The sequence below is a fragment of the Bombyx mandarina genome, chromosome 23 (genome assembly GCF_030267445.1).
Source record: "Bombyx mandarina strain Sakado chromosome 23, ASM3026744v2".
Lineage (NCBI taxonomy): Eukaryota > Metazoa > Arthropoda > Insecta > Lepidoptera > Bombycidae > Bombyx > Bombyx mandarina.
Window position 1 is genome coordinate 15,011,531 of NC_143229.1, and position 16,409 is coordinate 15,027,939.

A 16,409-nucleotide genomic window follows, 5' to 3' on the forward strand; every position below is an offset into this window, starting at 1 on the left:
TGTTGATACTGAGAATGAATCTATTTCTAAGAGACCTAAAAGACTAAAAATACATTGAAAACCAAAGATGGCAAAGTTAGGTAATCCAAGCGCTCTAGTAATAGAAATCGGCATAATTACTTCACTGCGCTGCGTAGGGCACCGGTGACCTACATGACAATCGATGTGTTAATCGTCATTTGATTATATTATTTAGTTACTAGCTGCGCTGCAGAAACTGTAATTTATTATTGATTTCTCCACTATTTAATGGATGTTATTATACATATAAAACTTCCTCTTCAATCACTCTATCTATTAAAAAAACCGCATCAAAATCCGTGGCGTAGTTTTAAAGATTTAAGCATACATAGGGATATAGGGACAGAGAAAGCGACTTTGTTTTATACTATGTAGTGATAATCGACACCAGATTTCTATCCGATAAAATTTTGGGTTAGATTCGTTCTGGAGTGGAGACCATGGACTGAAGGACATAGTGTAGGACGCCCAGTAATAAGCCGGAGTGACGATATGCTCAGGGTGGCGAACAGTGGATGGAGACGAGAGACCCAGGATCGGGTCGCGTGGCGTCCCTTGAGAGAGGCCTATTCGACATTGGACCGAAATAGGCTACTCGTACTTATGATGATTTCTAAGATTAAGTAAAACAAGACAACCATTATTCTAATTTCTAATGCATTTTTGTCATGAGCCATTTTTTTTCCAAATTTAATGCGTACTTCTCTCCAGAGAGGTCAGCAACACAAACAGAGCGAACTCATATTTATCAAACATAGAAATAAACAAAGCACTAGCTGTTAAATTAAAATATTGTACAATGTAGTACGTCTCACCCTACTCACATTCGCACACCTTTGAGAAAACAACGTCTTGAAACGGACAAAGATTTAAAACAATCAATGAACCGTCCGAAGTGTCGGGAAAGTATATTGTTAATGTTATTTTTTGGCATCAATCGCCGACAAATTAGTTTTCAGTCTGTAAATTTTTATATATTCGTTTCGGAAGTATCATGATATATATTCAGAGACGTGTTTAAAAGCAATCTTTAGTTTCAACTCGTAATAAAAAATGCACTCTTATGATGTCTCAAGTTAATGAACCCACCAGTCTGGTGTGCTTGAGATAGCATTATTCCGAAGTATGATACACCTCTTTTTTCGGATCGAAGGCCGAACCTCCTGCGTGGTCCCCGTGCCTAGGTGGTGCGCGGTGTACGTGGGACTTGACAACCTGCAGATATTGGGAGCAGACCTTGGGCCCAAGGATCTTTTAAGGCCCTACCGCATTAAGCGATTCCCATGCACTCTTACGCCCGACGCCCGATCGCCAACCGGGGTTAGAACCCGATCAGAGTGGGGGTTCCGACTGTCAACAAGTACCTAATACTACCACGTCAAGTACTGAATTCGTATAAATTAGATTCTTAATGTTGATAATGTTAGATATTGCAAATTCCATAAATAGCACGCCGAACCAAATTATCCATTCTGAAGGAGCAAAGTATTTCAAGGCTGTCTGCTATCTGCTTCAAACGAACTTAGAGAAGCTGATGCTAGTCGGTCAGGTCAATGGGAGAAGATCACGCGGACGCTCACCCACCCCGGTGGTCTGGTCTGGTAATGACACTCACAGCCTGCCAATAAATGAGGCTATAAAGACTTCCGAGGTCAGGAAGGCGTGGGGAAGTATAGTGCATCGAGTGGTCAACATTTTAAACTAGACACGACCTTCAGAGGTGAAGATTGTCAGAGGAGAGGAGAAGATTGTTAATAATATTATGGACCACAACTCAGCGTAATGAACAACAAAGAGAAAATCTAGTTATTTCCGTAACAAGTTTTTTTTTTGTTTGATTAATTTATTGTATTGAAAATATGTCTAAAAACTAATTAACATGTTAGTGCTAAAATAATACCTTATTAGACATTTGTAGATATCCACTAAACTGTAAGCGTTACACGTTAAATTTCCTCTAAAGTAAGACTTTATTGTGTTCCTTCTACCGACTTTAGTCGCTGCTGCTCTCTCCTCTTGTCTGATCTAAGGAATATGATGAAGAGATTGTAGCTATACTTGAGACCTTAGAACTTATATCTCAAGGTGGATGGCGGCATTTACGTTGTAGATGTCTATGGGTAACCACTTAACACCAGGTGGGCTGTGAGCTTGTCCACCCATTTAAACAATAAAAAAAATAATCCTAAGCGATGTTTTTGCATTGTGCGAGCATGGTACGGCCTGCCTCGTCCAACTAGAATACATCGGCGATATATAGTACGAACATGCAATGACTGATGCGCTCAACGCCTGTGTGCTAAGTGCCAGTTTTTTAACGTTCTCGATAACGTAAAAGTTAACCCAAATCTGTATGGTGTCGTAGCGTGCAACCTCTTTGACAGGACATAAGACCTACAACGACTAGACACAGACTAAGACAGACACTTGACAAGAATTCAAAAATAAAGAGAAATGGAAAGAAATGGAAGGAGAGAAAGAGAAATGGAAAGAGGGCGTACGTGACTAGCGACAGGCGGTACTTTTTTTGACTTCCTTATAGATGGACACGAACCAGACGACAAGGAACGAATTGACCGTTCTCATCTATACTGATATTTAAAAATCTACAGTGGTTTTTACGGATGTTCCGTTATAACTACTGAACCGTGCTTCCGATTGACTTGAAACTTGGTATCCATGTAGAAAATACATGTACTTAATGCATAGGCTAACGGCTAATATTTATGTGAGTGTTGAACTCCCTACATCAGTTACGGGGGCTGCAATGATGAGAATCTTTGTGGGGGTGAGAAATATTAATGTTAATTTTAAATGCCTGGCGAAGCATACGGGTACAGTTAGTATGTATGTAAATAGACGACAAAAGATCTAATAGACCGTTCATATGGAGTTGGAAGGTTTGCCTACGTTTTCCGCTAGGGGCGCTGTTTGAGTTAGCTTTGACGTTAAAGAGAACGTTAAAAAACTCGCACTAACCACACTGAAGCCAAATCTTTAACTCTGTTCGCGAACCGAACCTGAAACGGGTCGAATAGCGACTGGGAGCGCTAAACGATGCAATGGAATGTCTAGAAAACAATTCAAGGTACGTGTTCGTCCGTTATTGATCTAAAGTTATAGCGCGCAGATTAATTTCTCGATTCAATAAAAGTCCTCGCAGATTCCTCGGATGCCGGCCCAGGGCGTTCAGCGTTTAATGAAATTCAACCGCAGGCGATTACCTCATAACGAAATTAGGCTGGAGTCACACCAGGAGAACCAGCGCACGGTCGTCGATGGGCGCGAAGACTAAAACAGCTTAGTATTTTTTTCTCCTCTTTTCTGTCAGCCGATTTTCTCTTTTTAAATAAAACTAAATAGTAGTTTCCTTTTTTTTTAAGGAATTTTATGACCTGGCAACTGAGACCTTCAAGTCATGTCCTATTTTAATTTTAATTCATATTTTTATGAAAAATGATATTAAGGAGTGAAATGAAATGAAGATAATTAATTTGAAACATTAATCAATTGGGATGAAATTGAATGAAATGAAATGGGATGAAATATAATCTCAATAAAATGGTGGTCATTTACTAAGATTTTTTCAGTGGACTTTTTGGAGGATCCCGAGAAGTTACGTCCAGTGGCTTTGTTTCATTTTCGCACATTTGTGTACTTTTACAGATATTAAACAGTTAATAAACCACCATTATTATACATTTAAACCCGAAGAAACACTAAATAGACAAAATAAAACAAATCACACAACTTCACTCCTCGCGTTCCCGCCAAAAAGTCCATTTAGTAGTTTCCGAAAATTTTTAGTGTTGCCAAATAAAAAAAAACCTAACTCTAAGTAAAAAAGGTTAATAACAAAGGACACAATGTATGTAAAATGAATCTTAAGGTGTCAAATATTAGGGAAGAATGTCGACCTTTAGGTGGGAACTAGTTTTTATTAATCTAATATACAAAATAAAATGCTAATGCTCCGTTGTAACCGCACCTCATTGAGCCTTCGTCCCGGACCACCCCACGGGAATCACTCAGCACTTAGCAGCCGAGACAAACGGACAAACACTACTAACGGTAAGCCTTTTAGTATACATAGCGATATCGATTCAAAGAGTTCTATTATTTGCTAAAGCCAACTTTATGATTTTAAAATCTTAGATTGGAATTTGAATACCTCGAGCTTGTTATATTTTGATTTTATTGTCGTAGATTGGCAAATCGGTTCACAGCCTTTTGTTGTCGATAGGCATCAAGTCGGTATCGCCGTCGTCAATTTTAGCCCGCTTACAAAGCTATGTCATACCATTGTGGTTAATTAGTTCAATAGTGCTTCAAATTCATTTCCGTTATTGGATCTAAGAAGTATAATTTAAAGATTCCTTGATAAGATTATACTGTGCTCTGGACGCGCGAGGCTTAAAGGAATAGCATGAATATGTTTCTATTGCAACTGAACTACACGTTCCGATGGAAAGTCCTCATTATTATGTATAATAATTAATACTTCTTAAATCCTAAAATCTTCCTAGAAAAGTATACTTTGAAATGAGGTTATCTGACGTAGACGTTTATTAACGCAATGGCCTGACGTCACGTCACTCACCAAGCGATGGTCATATGGAAGCCTATATTTGTTATTGAGGCACAGTTGCAAGTACGAACTCATAGTCAACTTAGTTATATGGTCACTGAACTAGACTCACGGTACGCCTCTACATCGTGGTTTAAAGGAAATAGTGAGTTCAAAGTTTATCCTACTTCGAATGGAACGCATGATTAATTTGTAACAGATACAGGCTCAGGGGCGGATTTTTTGTGATCTAAAGAACAAGACAGGTTGGGACCGACTATACACGACAATCGAGTCCTCGACCTCATGCCTTAATGTCGGTAACGGCATTCGGCAACCGTTACGAAGTCGTTAATCTGTAGTAATAGCTTAATTCCATATGGGTCATCAGCTCATTCACCTATCTATGAAGGTATTTAAAAGACACGAACCCTGTCATTAACAATGTAATCGTTTCTTCGTGAAACGTTCGGCAGATGGTTTTCTTGCGACCAACGAACGTGGCCTACCCAGCCATCTGGCGCAGGTTCACCGTCAGACGCGACGGGGTTACCACACTCCTCCGCATCCAAGACCTAACGGAGGACTTGCGTGGCGCTTCCTTGGCGCTAATGGAGAAATACTTCATGAGTGATGAGCCCCCCTGCAAATTTATAGGTTTGTCTGAAGCTGTGCTGACGTCACTCACACTTTATCCCGTAAAGTAGCTTTTTATTCATTAGCTAGGTGAACGAGCTCACGGCCCACCTGGTGTTTAGTGGGTACTGGAATCCATACACATCAAAGAGCGAGTGTTGGAGTGTTTCTGGCTACCGCATCCTTCAGATACTCATTAATTTATTTGCGGTAGCGATATGGAATACGTGATATGGATACGAAATTTTGGTGACTGTATATTATTTGTGAACTCTGAACTCGCTCTACCATCGGTCACACCATTGTAGATTAGGCCTCTACTCTTCCTTGAGCACAATTCCGCAGGCAGATACCAATTCTTCTAATGAAATACGTACTTAACAAATGTTCACGATTGACTTCCACGGTGAAGGAATAACATCGTATAATAAAAATCAAACCGGTTAACATTTTAATTTGGTGGTAGGACGTTATGTGGGTTCGCACAGTTAGGTACCACCACCCTGCCTATTTCTGCCGTGAAGCAGTAATACATTTCGATTTGAAGGGGGGGCAGCCGTTGTACTGTCAAAAAATTAGACCTTAGAACACATTTCGCAAGGGGGCTGGTGACATTTACGTTATTGATATCTATGAGCAACGGTTACCACTTAACACCAGGTGACCACAGAGCTCGTCCACCCATCAGATCAATAACATAAATATATCATTGCCGGTATCGTGTTACGAATATACCAGCATCGTTGTGAAAATGTTCAATAAGATCTTTACGATTCTTCGAACAGGTATTCACAACCACCCTCGAGCTGTGGCGGAACTGAAGAGTCTCTGGAACAAGTCGGTTAAGGACAATCTGTCTCTAGTCTGCGTGAAGGACAATGATGACAGCGACCCGACCGTGGTGGGAGTGAATGTCCTGACCGTGGTCTCTAAAGCAGACAAGGAGGAAGTTTTTCAGGTCTCTATGAGGATTTTTTTTTCGCTACCTACTCGCTGCTAACGAGAGCTACTTACGGCAATACTAGTACACGGCGCATGGATACTCCGGCCGAAGTCTCAGTGGCATTTGACTAGCGGTCATCGCGCTTTCCCTCCAGACCGGCACGCAAGATTGCTACAAGTTGCTGTTCCGATTCGATGAGGTTCGGAGTACTTATCACTATTTATTTTTTATTGCTTAGATGGATGGACGAGCTCACAGCCCACCTGGTATTAAGTGGTTACTCCAGTAACATCCATAGACATCTACAACGTAAATGCGCCACCTTGAGACATAAGTTCTAAGGTCTCAGTATAGTTACAACGGCTGCCCCGCCCTTCAAACTGAAACGCATCACTGCTTCACCGCAGAAATAGGCAGGGTGGTGGACCCGCGCGGACTCACAAGAGGCCCTACCACCAGTAAAAAAACAGGAAGTATGAGAGTGTATTTCACCACGGTTCTTATTCATAACTAGCAACCCGCCCTCGCTTCGCTTCGGAAACATTAAATTCTATTATTGATAGGCGAAGCCCGCCATGTTGCGCGCGGTACGACAATAACTGCGGGTGACGCCGTGGGGTGAAGCTAGTCTAAAAAAATCCTAAGTTACTCCTTATATCATCAGCTACCTATTAGTGAAAGTCTCATCAAAATCGGTCCAGCCGTTCCAGAGATTAGCCGGAACAAACAGACAGACAGACAGACAAAAATTGTAAAAAATGTTATTTTGGTGTATGTACCGTATATATATATTCATATGCATGTAGTAAAAAGCAGTTATTTCAATACTACAAATAGACACTAATTTTATTTATATGTATAGAGTATAGATAAGCGGAGCTTTATAAGCCCGTTTTTAAAAAACTTATCGTAAGGTGTTATAAAAAAATTTACAACACTTTTAGGGTCTATAACAAGAGTGTAAAGGTCAGATAGCTCTTTATAAATAAGCCCATAAATGATTCCATTCTGGATTCATTGGAAAAACGGTTGTCATCCCATTCGCCTTGAAACGTAGACTTGCTATTTCATTACAGTTTTGTTTCAGGGCAATTGCTACTCGATCTTTCACTATAACTTCGTCGTTATAGTGATCCTTTCAAAATTATACAACTTAGAGACTTCATTTAACTTTTTGAGGATGCGTCTTCGCGTCAATATGACACCGGCTGACCAACAGTAATTATAGCGCGTTCTAATCCGTTAACAACTATAAATGGGGAAAATAAAATAATTCACACGGCAACACTCTCTATAGTGCCGCCAAATATGTTATTTATTTATATAGCTACTATATAGGTTTTTTAATTAGTTGATAGCACAAGATAGATCTCGTGTATTTGGTTCACGGAAGTTTTACCATCACTCACGGAGTATTTACTATCTTTGTAGTAAATGAATAAATATTCTTGTCTATGAATAAATATTAATTGAATTTTCTCAGTCGGACGACAAGGTCTGGTCCATGCTGTTTGGAGCCGTGGATTTAGTGGCCAGGAGCGTGAATATCTTCGAGAAGTACGACGTGGACAAATACTTGACTGCGTACGGACTGGTCGTGGATCCTGAATGGAGGGGCCTGAATATCGGAAAAGAATTGTTGGAGACGAGGTGCCTTTAACGAAGGCTTCAGTTTCTTTTTTTTGCAATGTTTATCTGATTTTTTTGCAAGTTATCTGATAAAACTCTAATATAATATACAGACATATTAAGTTGACAACGCTTTAGAAAATTAAGCCTTTTTCGTTTAGTCCCGCTTATGCTGGTTAATGAGGTGGTTAATTAAAAGTTTGGCTGCCAGATAAAACAATGTCATGTTGACATTTAGTGCTGTAAAATCAAATTGTTTGTAATAAAACATTTAGACCATACACACGTTGTTACAACGTTTTTTAATTAATTTATATAAAGCAAATTCGGAGAGTAAAATGATACCGAAAACAAAAAAGAAAAAATGCATTTGTGACACTAAAAATATTTTAAAGAAAATAACTGGTACCCCTGCGCCTTTGGATAAAAGAGAAATTAATGAAATAAGATTGAATTTGTTTACGGAGCGAAACTCTGACGGCACGGGCAGCTTGGTATTGAGAGGGAATGACATTTTTCAAAGATACAACAGAAGGATCACAGACTTTGATATAGGCGCCATCTGCCGCTACGTTCACGAACTAAAACTTAGAGTGACCAAAATCGACTTGTGCTATAACAAAATTACAGATGTCGGCTTTTTTAAGCTGTTAAAAAAAGTACTCGTGAAAGGAAGATCTAGTGTTTTGGATCTTAATATTATGAACAACGAATTGACTGACAAATCTGTATTACACTTATCAAAATACGCACAGTTTATCAAGCTTAAATATTTGAGATTGAACGGAAATGATATTGGGACGAAAGGCGGTGAATATTTCGCGGATTTCCTTGAAAACAATACAAGCTTAGAACGATGCGATATCGGCCAGTCGGGACAAACGTTGACTAGCGTTGCTTACATAGTGACTGCATTGAGAATCGATCACGGCGCCAATCGATATTTGAAAGTTCTCGACTTGAGTAGAGTAGTGCCGCTGTTCAATCGATACCAGTACGAGACGAAGTGGCTAGCGTACCATATCGAATACTTACTAGAAAGAAACGACACGATTATAGAATTGCATCTTCAGAACAATGAATTTATTGGTCACGATATTGAATACATTTTGAGAGGGTTGAGAAAAAATAAAACTTTACTGTACTTGGATTTGGGTTACAATAAAATTAGGGATTACGGAATAGAATTAATCGCTGAATACTTTAAAGAAAAACCTGAGTTAGTGCTGTTGAATGTCGCAGGGAATAACATTGGAGACGCCGGTGCACGAGCACTGAGCTTCGGGCTGCCGTTCTCAAAAATACGCGCTTTAGACGTTTCGAAAAACAAATTAAACGCTAAAGGAGTTTTGTATTTATTGAATACAATAAAAAAACCAGTGTATTTGAGGTTTCTTAATTTATTTGGAAATAATTTTGATCAAACAACGTGTGATGTTATCAGTAGAATGTTGTTGAGCGGGGTGCTCTTTCAGCACACGATTGATGTTAGAATTTATGAATCAGGCGGGAGATTACACGCAGCTTATTACCCTAACCCAGCAGATAGGAATAAGCATTTATATTACTGTGAATTAGACTATGGTTGCTACCAACCTATTTGTAAAATAGTTAGGAAAAAAATTGAAGAGAAGAAAAGAGTAAAAGTCGATTGTCAACAACGACATAAGCTTAATAAAACAAATGCATTTGATTTCTAATTATTATTATTTTTCTGAGCACATATTGTATTATTGTAATATTAAGTTTGTTTATCGTTTATGCATGTATGTTTGTTTTGTATGACTTTTGTTGAGAAAATAAATTATTTTTATGCTTTCATTATTTTTTTGTTTTATTTTGTTAAAGTTAATGATATTTTTTCGGCTTTCGAGTTGTTAAAATAGTTCATTCATTCGTTCACATTCTTTTAAATTAATTTACGTTTTTTCCAGGATCCCTCTATGCAGAGCCATAGGTGTGAAAGTGACAGCCACCGTATTCACTGCTGGAGCTTCTCAAGCCGTAGCTAAGAAAGCTGGTTTCGAAGTCTTATTCGAAATAACATACGAAGAACTAGCCCAGAAAGGCTTCGTATTTCCGGGGATTGAAAAAGACACGAAATCTTCCAAGCTGATGGCTCTCATGATTGATTAATTGAAATTAACGCCATCAACCTAGCACATCCTTATATATACGGCTCTGTTTGTCTCACTCTACTGTCACCAATTCTTTTATCGATTCTAAAGGTTATCGATTCAATTTCGAACAGTTTAAAATACTAAAAACGTTGAACTACTGTTTCTGTGTTAAAACTGATCTCATTTACATTGACCTATCATGGTAATAAACAGGTTTTACCTTCTTGTCTGTTTTTCACTTATTTTGAGCTATTACTAGCGCCATCTAGTATTAAGGGTGATTAGTATGGCTATGAGGCAGAATTGGACTAAGCTATACCTACTAATCAATATTATTAAAAATGTATTCATGCATATTAAACAATATGATTAAACATTATAATTACATATCTTGTGTGTTAAAAAATAAAATACAATTAACAAATTAGGTTTTTTTTGGAGCCACCTTCGACACGCCCCTCCCAAATTACAATAAACAACAAAAATCTGGACGTACTGCAAAACTTATTTGTAAATTATAATCTTGTAATAAAATCCATAATGCTATTTATCATAGTAGGTACGTAAAAAAAATGCACGGAAAGTAAAGGCAGACATTAATAAACTCCACCCATTACTCTAAGGTTCCACCAATACTTTGTTAAACTATTCTAATACACTTTAGGCACAAAAATCTATATTTTATAGACATTCTTTGTAGAAATAATCATAACCTCAAATAACTTTAATTGGGTACGTTAATTACCATATTATAATAATTACGTGAAAAGTATATTATGTATGTTTAGGACGCTTAAATAATAGTAATATGTTTATTTTATGTAAAAATAAATGTACAATGTTTTTGTTTTTTGTTGCCATGACGGGGATCATGGCCTCCTAGATGGTCGCGCATGCGCCTGACGGAACCAAATGTTTCGCCACAATGTAAGTACGGTATATTACCATACCATGTGAAGCGGCACGGATTGCTACCACTATCCTGGCTGTTGCATGTCATTGTATTGAACGGCAGCTAACCCTCGCTTCCTGCGGGTACCTCGCCGCCCTGCGCGTGTAGAGTGACAATATGCCATACTACATAATAAAGCATTTTTATTTCTTCTTTGCTTGTTTGTAATGCTAGGTGTTGGATGATATTACTTTTGAGGACAGGAAGCAATGGAGGAACATAGTCCAAATAAAAGTGCTCCGTGAAGGTCACGACCCTCAACACCGATGAACACGACGCAAGGGGGAGGATATTCCCTGATTGTGGAAGTTGTTCGTGTACACGTTGCAAGTAAATATTTCCTTATACAAATTGGGACCCGCGTACGAAATTTTAACATTGTCACACTCGTATCGCTTGGTATATCAGGCGTCTTATCCACCAGACCAAGACGAATTGTGAAGTGCGGTGGGAGATCTTCCTTTTCACGGTTTTAATGTCTCAATAACACTTTTACTGCTTGATTGTAAACCACTAACGACGTTGATAATAACGTTCTGGAACTTGTTAAATACTATAAGGTACGTTTGAGGTACTAATTTATGGTTCCATTAGAATATAACATAAAATTTATTTACAGTTAGAGATTACTTTTAAATTTTGTGATTTGTGGAATCGCATATTGTTATAAATACTATTTCAAGTACATCATCTTATTTGCCAATTTATTGATATTTAATTTTAGAAAGAAAACAAAATTAATAAGTAGTTATTTTAATTAACAATTACGAACGATACGATCTTAAACATACATACATAACACACAATAAAAAAAAAAGGAACAGAATTTCAAAGAAAATAAAAAAGGATAGCTTAAAAAGTAACGTTTATTGAGGTTGACAACAAAGCCAATCAAATGTCAAATCAAAGTCGAAGAGGAAACTATTGTCAAAGCTGTCAAACGGTTGTTGACTTTCGCGTGTGTGGGTGTGTCGAAAATAAATTGAATAAAAAAATTACAAAAAACTTGTGCGATAGCGATCAGTGATGTCACAGGTCATATGTGTATTGTGTACAACAAAAACATTTTAAAACGTTAATTCATAAATAAATACATCTTAAACGTAATTGAACGTAAAAGTAGTGACAACTTCTGTATTGATACGTGCTTAGTTTAAATTCGATTAATGAATGTATGTTTTTGATTGTGTTGTAAATTTTACATTACCTAGTTCTAATTATTATTTTCTTAACATTTTTGGTGTGGTGCAGTGACTTATCCAATGGAATTTTTAGGCTCTGTCTACCCCCTACAGTGACGGTATGTTAAATCAATTTATTAAATCGTTGTAGGAAAAACAAGTTTATTATACATGTTGAAAAAGACTTCAAGTATTATTGACCTTTATTTGAAGACTTACGCTATTAACATAAAGCGCTGTTAACGGAGTATTCTTTGAAAAAAATTGCAGTATTATCATAAGTAGGCTATATCTGAAATATAAAATTCAATCTATACTGAGATCTTAGAACTTATATCTCAAGGTGGATGGCGCATTTACGTTGTAGATGTCTATGGGCTCCAGTAACCACTTAACACCAGGTGGGCTGTGAGCGCGTCCACCCATCTAAGCGAGCAAAAAAAAATCTATTGGAAATAAATAAAAATACACTGTAGAATTGTATCAGTGCATAACAAACAAAAGATAATGGTCAATATGGTGTACACGACCCCAAATGATTAATATTTCTTTGCTTTTAGTGTCATGCTTTAAACTGCTAGACTCGTGAAGACCTAATTTGAATACATGTACAATAATTAAGTTTGAATTGTGGGTCAATTTGTATTTTTTATGATGATATAAAAATACTGGGAATGTTATCCCAGTTTGTATGTTCAGTATGAAAATTGATCATCTGCTGACGATCAATTCCCATAATATATATCTAACAACAGACTATTCATTTCATCATTTTGGCAACATCACATTGGTTACAAATACTACTGGCCTGTGGTGGTATAGTATAGGTACCTGCTTGTTTCAGCTGCAAAACTAACAAAAGTTTGGTGGCTTGTTACATCTAAATTAAAATAAATGTTAAAATTGAAAGATATTAGTTTTTTTTTTTTAAACAGTTTTGTCAATGCAATCATTAATTAAGCTGGAATTATCAGGCACAAATCACTCTTAGTGGCTGATGTCATTAAAACTATATTAAACTAACATGTATCTTACTAATAGAAAAGAATGTTATGATGGAAATTTTAAGTTAAAATAATTTATTATTCTTTGAAATTGTATTGAATTAATATACTGGTGTTTTCTTTCTCATCACACGAATTGCTAACAGAACCGACTTCATCCTCATAAAGGAGAACCACTGCTGATCCACATTGCATTTTCAGTGGACATTTTTGCTAAATACCACCTAACTCTGGTATTAAGTCCCCTTCATTGTTTCCTGAACACTATGATGTCTCCTTCTTTGAACCAGGATTAGAATATACTGCATCAGATTCCCTTGTGATCTGTTACTAACATTCACACCCACAGAAACCACTCACTGTTAGGTGATGGTATCTTCCTATGCCTTGGAAGGCAATAAAAGGAGCTCTAAACCGCACTGGATATTCTAATAGTGTGAAGTTTAGCAGGAAAACAAGCTGAAGCCATGGTGCATTGTGAGCTGGAGTGGTTATATTTCACTCATATTATTATGCTCTAACGATAATTATATTCAAAATTATCTGTTTCGTTTTCTACAAGTTACATAGTATTATAATGTGTGTCCTGAATTCGATGTAAATATTAATTAAAACATGCTTAGAAAGTATTGTATGAACAAGTGTTTAAAAACTAGGTTTATTGGCCGGTTTCAAAAAAGATCTTAAACATATACCTACTTGATTTCGTTTTCAATTATTATGAATAAAATTGTTATTGTTCTTCCTGCCAAGTTCGGTAGCGCAGATATGACAAGGTCTGATTTATGGATTGAGACAGCCGATATTTATATCTATGTTGTGATGCCCATGAGCTCCCAGCAGTCTATGAGTTAACATCTTGACTTGGCGCTTGTGTGTATGTTGGGGTCGTTTGCATCATTGGAGAGTTGTCGTCCCAAAAATCATCCAGTTTTTAATGGGCTTACCTCCTTCACCCCTCCACAATTGTATCGGAAATGTCTGATCGCTTCCACAGTAGTAACAGGCAGGGTGGTGTGACCTAGCCTTGCGGGATTACAATACGTCCTACAGCAGTCAATCTTGTTTGGCAATCACAGTACACTGCTGCCCATGCTCCCGTGAATCCCCTAGTCTCCTTACATTGTCCACCATGAGATGGGGGGATGTTATTCTAATACAGCACCAAACAATCAAATTCTGTTTTATTTTGTTGTACAGAACTTAAGGATGTTCCTATTTATTTATTTATTAATGAATAAAAATAACACTGTGACATACCAGCGCTATAGATACATAAATGAAACGGTTATGTTGTATGTTGTTGGCAGACAAACCCAGGTGTTTAATAGTCACCGTCGCTCCTAGACAATGGTAATGACAGGGGCGCAGTCAAACCTTTGCCTACTGCTGTAGACTATTTACTTACGCTTATCTTTTGTATTGCTTTAAATGTAGCTCACTTTTCATCTAAATAATGAATGAGTAAAGTGGAATTCGGATCCAGAAGCCACGCCGATACGTATTAACTAGTCATAAGTAATTGAGGACAATTAGTGCGGTATACTTCGAGATTAACGAACGGTTAAGTGGCTTGCGTCATTACGAAAATAAAACCAAGAACATGAGAGTTGCATAATATAATATCATTAGATTAAAGAGATGATACCAACTGAAAACAGCCATGTTTGTTTCAATTTTGTAGCGCATAATATCCATACATCCCAAATCTATATAATATAATAGGTTGGGGAAAAAGTTTCTTCGCATTTAATAAGAAAATTCTCAATTTTTTTTTACTATATTTACATTTCGTATCGATAAATTCACTCATCTTGACAGTACCTAGGTACGGAAAATAAATAAAAATGACACATTTTCTTAATTTGAATTTGGAATTAACTTCTTTAAAATTTAAAATTTTTATGATACCAAAACCATCATCATCATCATCAACAGCCCACAGTCGTCCATTGCTGGACATAGGCCTCTCCCAATCCACACCACTGAGCCCGGTCTGCGGCTCTCCTCATTCACTTCTTGCCGGCCACCGTTCGAAGGTCACCGAGGTCGCACCACCTAACCAGGGGGCGTCCCACGTTACGTCTTCCGCTGCGCGGTCTCCACTCGAGAACCCGTCTGCTCCAGCGATCGTTAGTCCTACGGCATATATGGCCAGCCCACTGCCACTTAAGCTTGCTGACTCTTTGAGCTATGTCGATGACTAGTTCTCTGTCGAATAATCTCATTCCGGATTTTATCCTTCAGAGAAACTTCGAGCATGTCTCATGGCTCGCTGAGCGACTTTGAGCTGACGGACCAACCGTACTGTGAGTGTCCACGTTTCGGCTCCGTAAGTCATTACCGGTAGGACGCAGCCAAAACCAGCCAGATACAACTAGTATATAGCCAATGAAATTTTATTACAAATTCATACATACTATATGTACATATAATGCGAAAAGACTTTTCCCCAACCTATATAATATAATAAATGTGAAAGTCTGTCTGTTTGTTTATTCTTTTGTCGTCAAAATGAAGCAAAGGATTGACATGATTTTTTTTTTAAAAGTTTTATGTCAAGACAGTGATATATAGGCTACTTTTAATCTTGAAAAAATATTTAATTCTCACGGTAGCCTACATTGAAACTTTTTCATGAACACGCAGGCGAAGTCACGGGTAACAGCAGTTATATCCTTCGTCCATTTGCGATCACACTTCGTCATGTTATTAATACAATCAGTGTAAGTGAATTCACTATTGAGATTCAGCTTGCGGTTGAAATGTCGCCTTCCTCGTCACGTTTGTCAAAAACTTTCCACTTTCATTCGTACTGGGCAAGTGCGATGCTAGTATAGGTATCGAATCAACGATATGGAAGTTTCGAAATTTTAAATGGTTTATTAATTAGGAGCATTATTGTTGATGCACGTTATTTTCCATGAAATACTACTAACATTAGCGTTTCCGTGGAAACTGCATTGGTTGTAGAGTGAAGTAGTAATAAACATTTTAAAGAAGGGCAATTCGTTATGGTAGATACCCGGTAAACCTGCCTTAGATTCCCATTACCTGGTCCTTTGCAATCACTTTGTTGCAATGATCCGAGTTTTCCGTTAATCCTACTACAACAATAAGTTCCTAACCTCATAGATTGGAGCTTCTCATCGATGAACAATTCGGATTCCGGACAAATCACTCATGCGTTCAACAGGTGCACCGCCTCACGGAGCACATTCTTGTGGGGCTTAATCGACCAAAACCGTTATACACGGGAGCTCTCTTCTTCGACGTCGCAAAAGCGTTCGACAAAGTCTGGCACAACGGTTTGATTTTCAAACTATTCAACATGGGTGTGCCGGATAGTTTCGTGC

The 16,409-nt window shown here is 37.7% G+C and overlaps 3 protein-coding genes across 4 annotated transcripts in view; all 3 read left to right on the plus strand.

Annotated features, from left to right (window-relative positions):
• Window positions 1-3,886: 3,886 nt before the first annotated feature.
• Window positions 3,887-10,124, plus strand: LOC114246579 (uncharacterized). The gene is made up of 5 exons (XM_028179164.2): window positions 3,887-4,092; window positions 5,065-5,245; window positions 6,010-6,182; window positions 7,651-7,817; window positions 9,731-10,124. Exons 2-5 carry the CDS (start codon window positions 5,065-5,067, stop codon window positions 9,930-9,932), a joined length of 723 nt encoding a protein of 240 aa, XP_028034965.2. The 5' UTR covers window positions 3,887-4,092; the 3' UTR covers window positions 9,933-10,124.
• On the plus strand, window positions 7,827-9,614 carry LOC114246578 (uncharacterized). The gene has a single exon (XM_028179163.2). The coding sequence runs from the start codon at window positions 8,135-8,137 to the stop codon at window positions 9,494-9,496; it is 1,362 nt and encodes a 453-aa protein (XP_028034964.2). The 5' UTR covers window positions 7,827-8,134; the 3' UTR covers window positions 9,497-9,614.
• A 1,676-nt stretch (window positions 10,125-11,800) lies between the features above and the next one.
• The window catches only part of LOC114246582 (GTPase-activating protein CdGAPr), a 49,705-nt gene continuing 45,096 nt past the window's right edge, over window positions 11,801-16,409 (plus strand). For both annotated transcript variants that reach the window (XM_028179174.2, XM_089737609.1), the window contains exon 1: window positions 11,801-12,168. The gene's annotated coding sequence lies outside the window, so the exon portion shown is untranslated. The remainder of the gene's footprint in view (window positions 12,169-16,409) is intronic.

Excerpts from the sequence above, each read along its gene's own strand:
- LOC114246578 (XM_028179163.2), top strand. The coding sequence starts at position 8,135 with ATGATACCGAAAACAAAAAAGAAAAAATGCATTTGTGACACTAAAAAT.
- LOC114246579 (XM_028179164.2), top strand. The coding sequence starts at position 5,065 with ATGGTTTTCTTGCGACCAACGAACGTGGCCTACCCAGCCATCTGGCGC. Across the intron at positions 5,246-6,009 it reads GCCCCCCTGCAAATTTATAG|GTATTCACAACCACCCTCGA; the intron begins GTTTGTCTGAAG and ends TTCTTCGAACAG. Across the intron at positions 7,818-9,730 it reads AAAGAATTGTTGGAGACGAG|GATCCCTCTATGCAGAGCCA; the intron begins GTGCCTTTAACG and ends CGTTTTTTCCAG.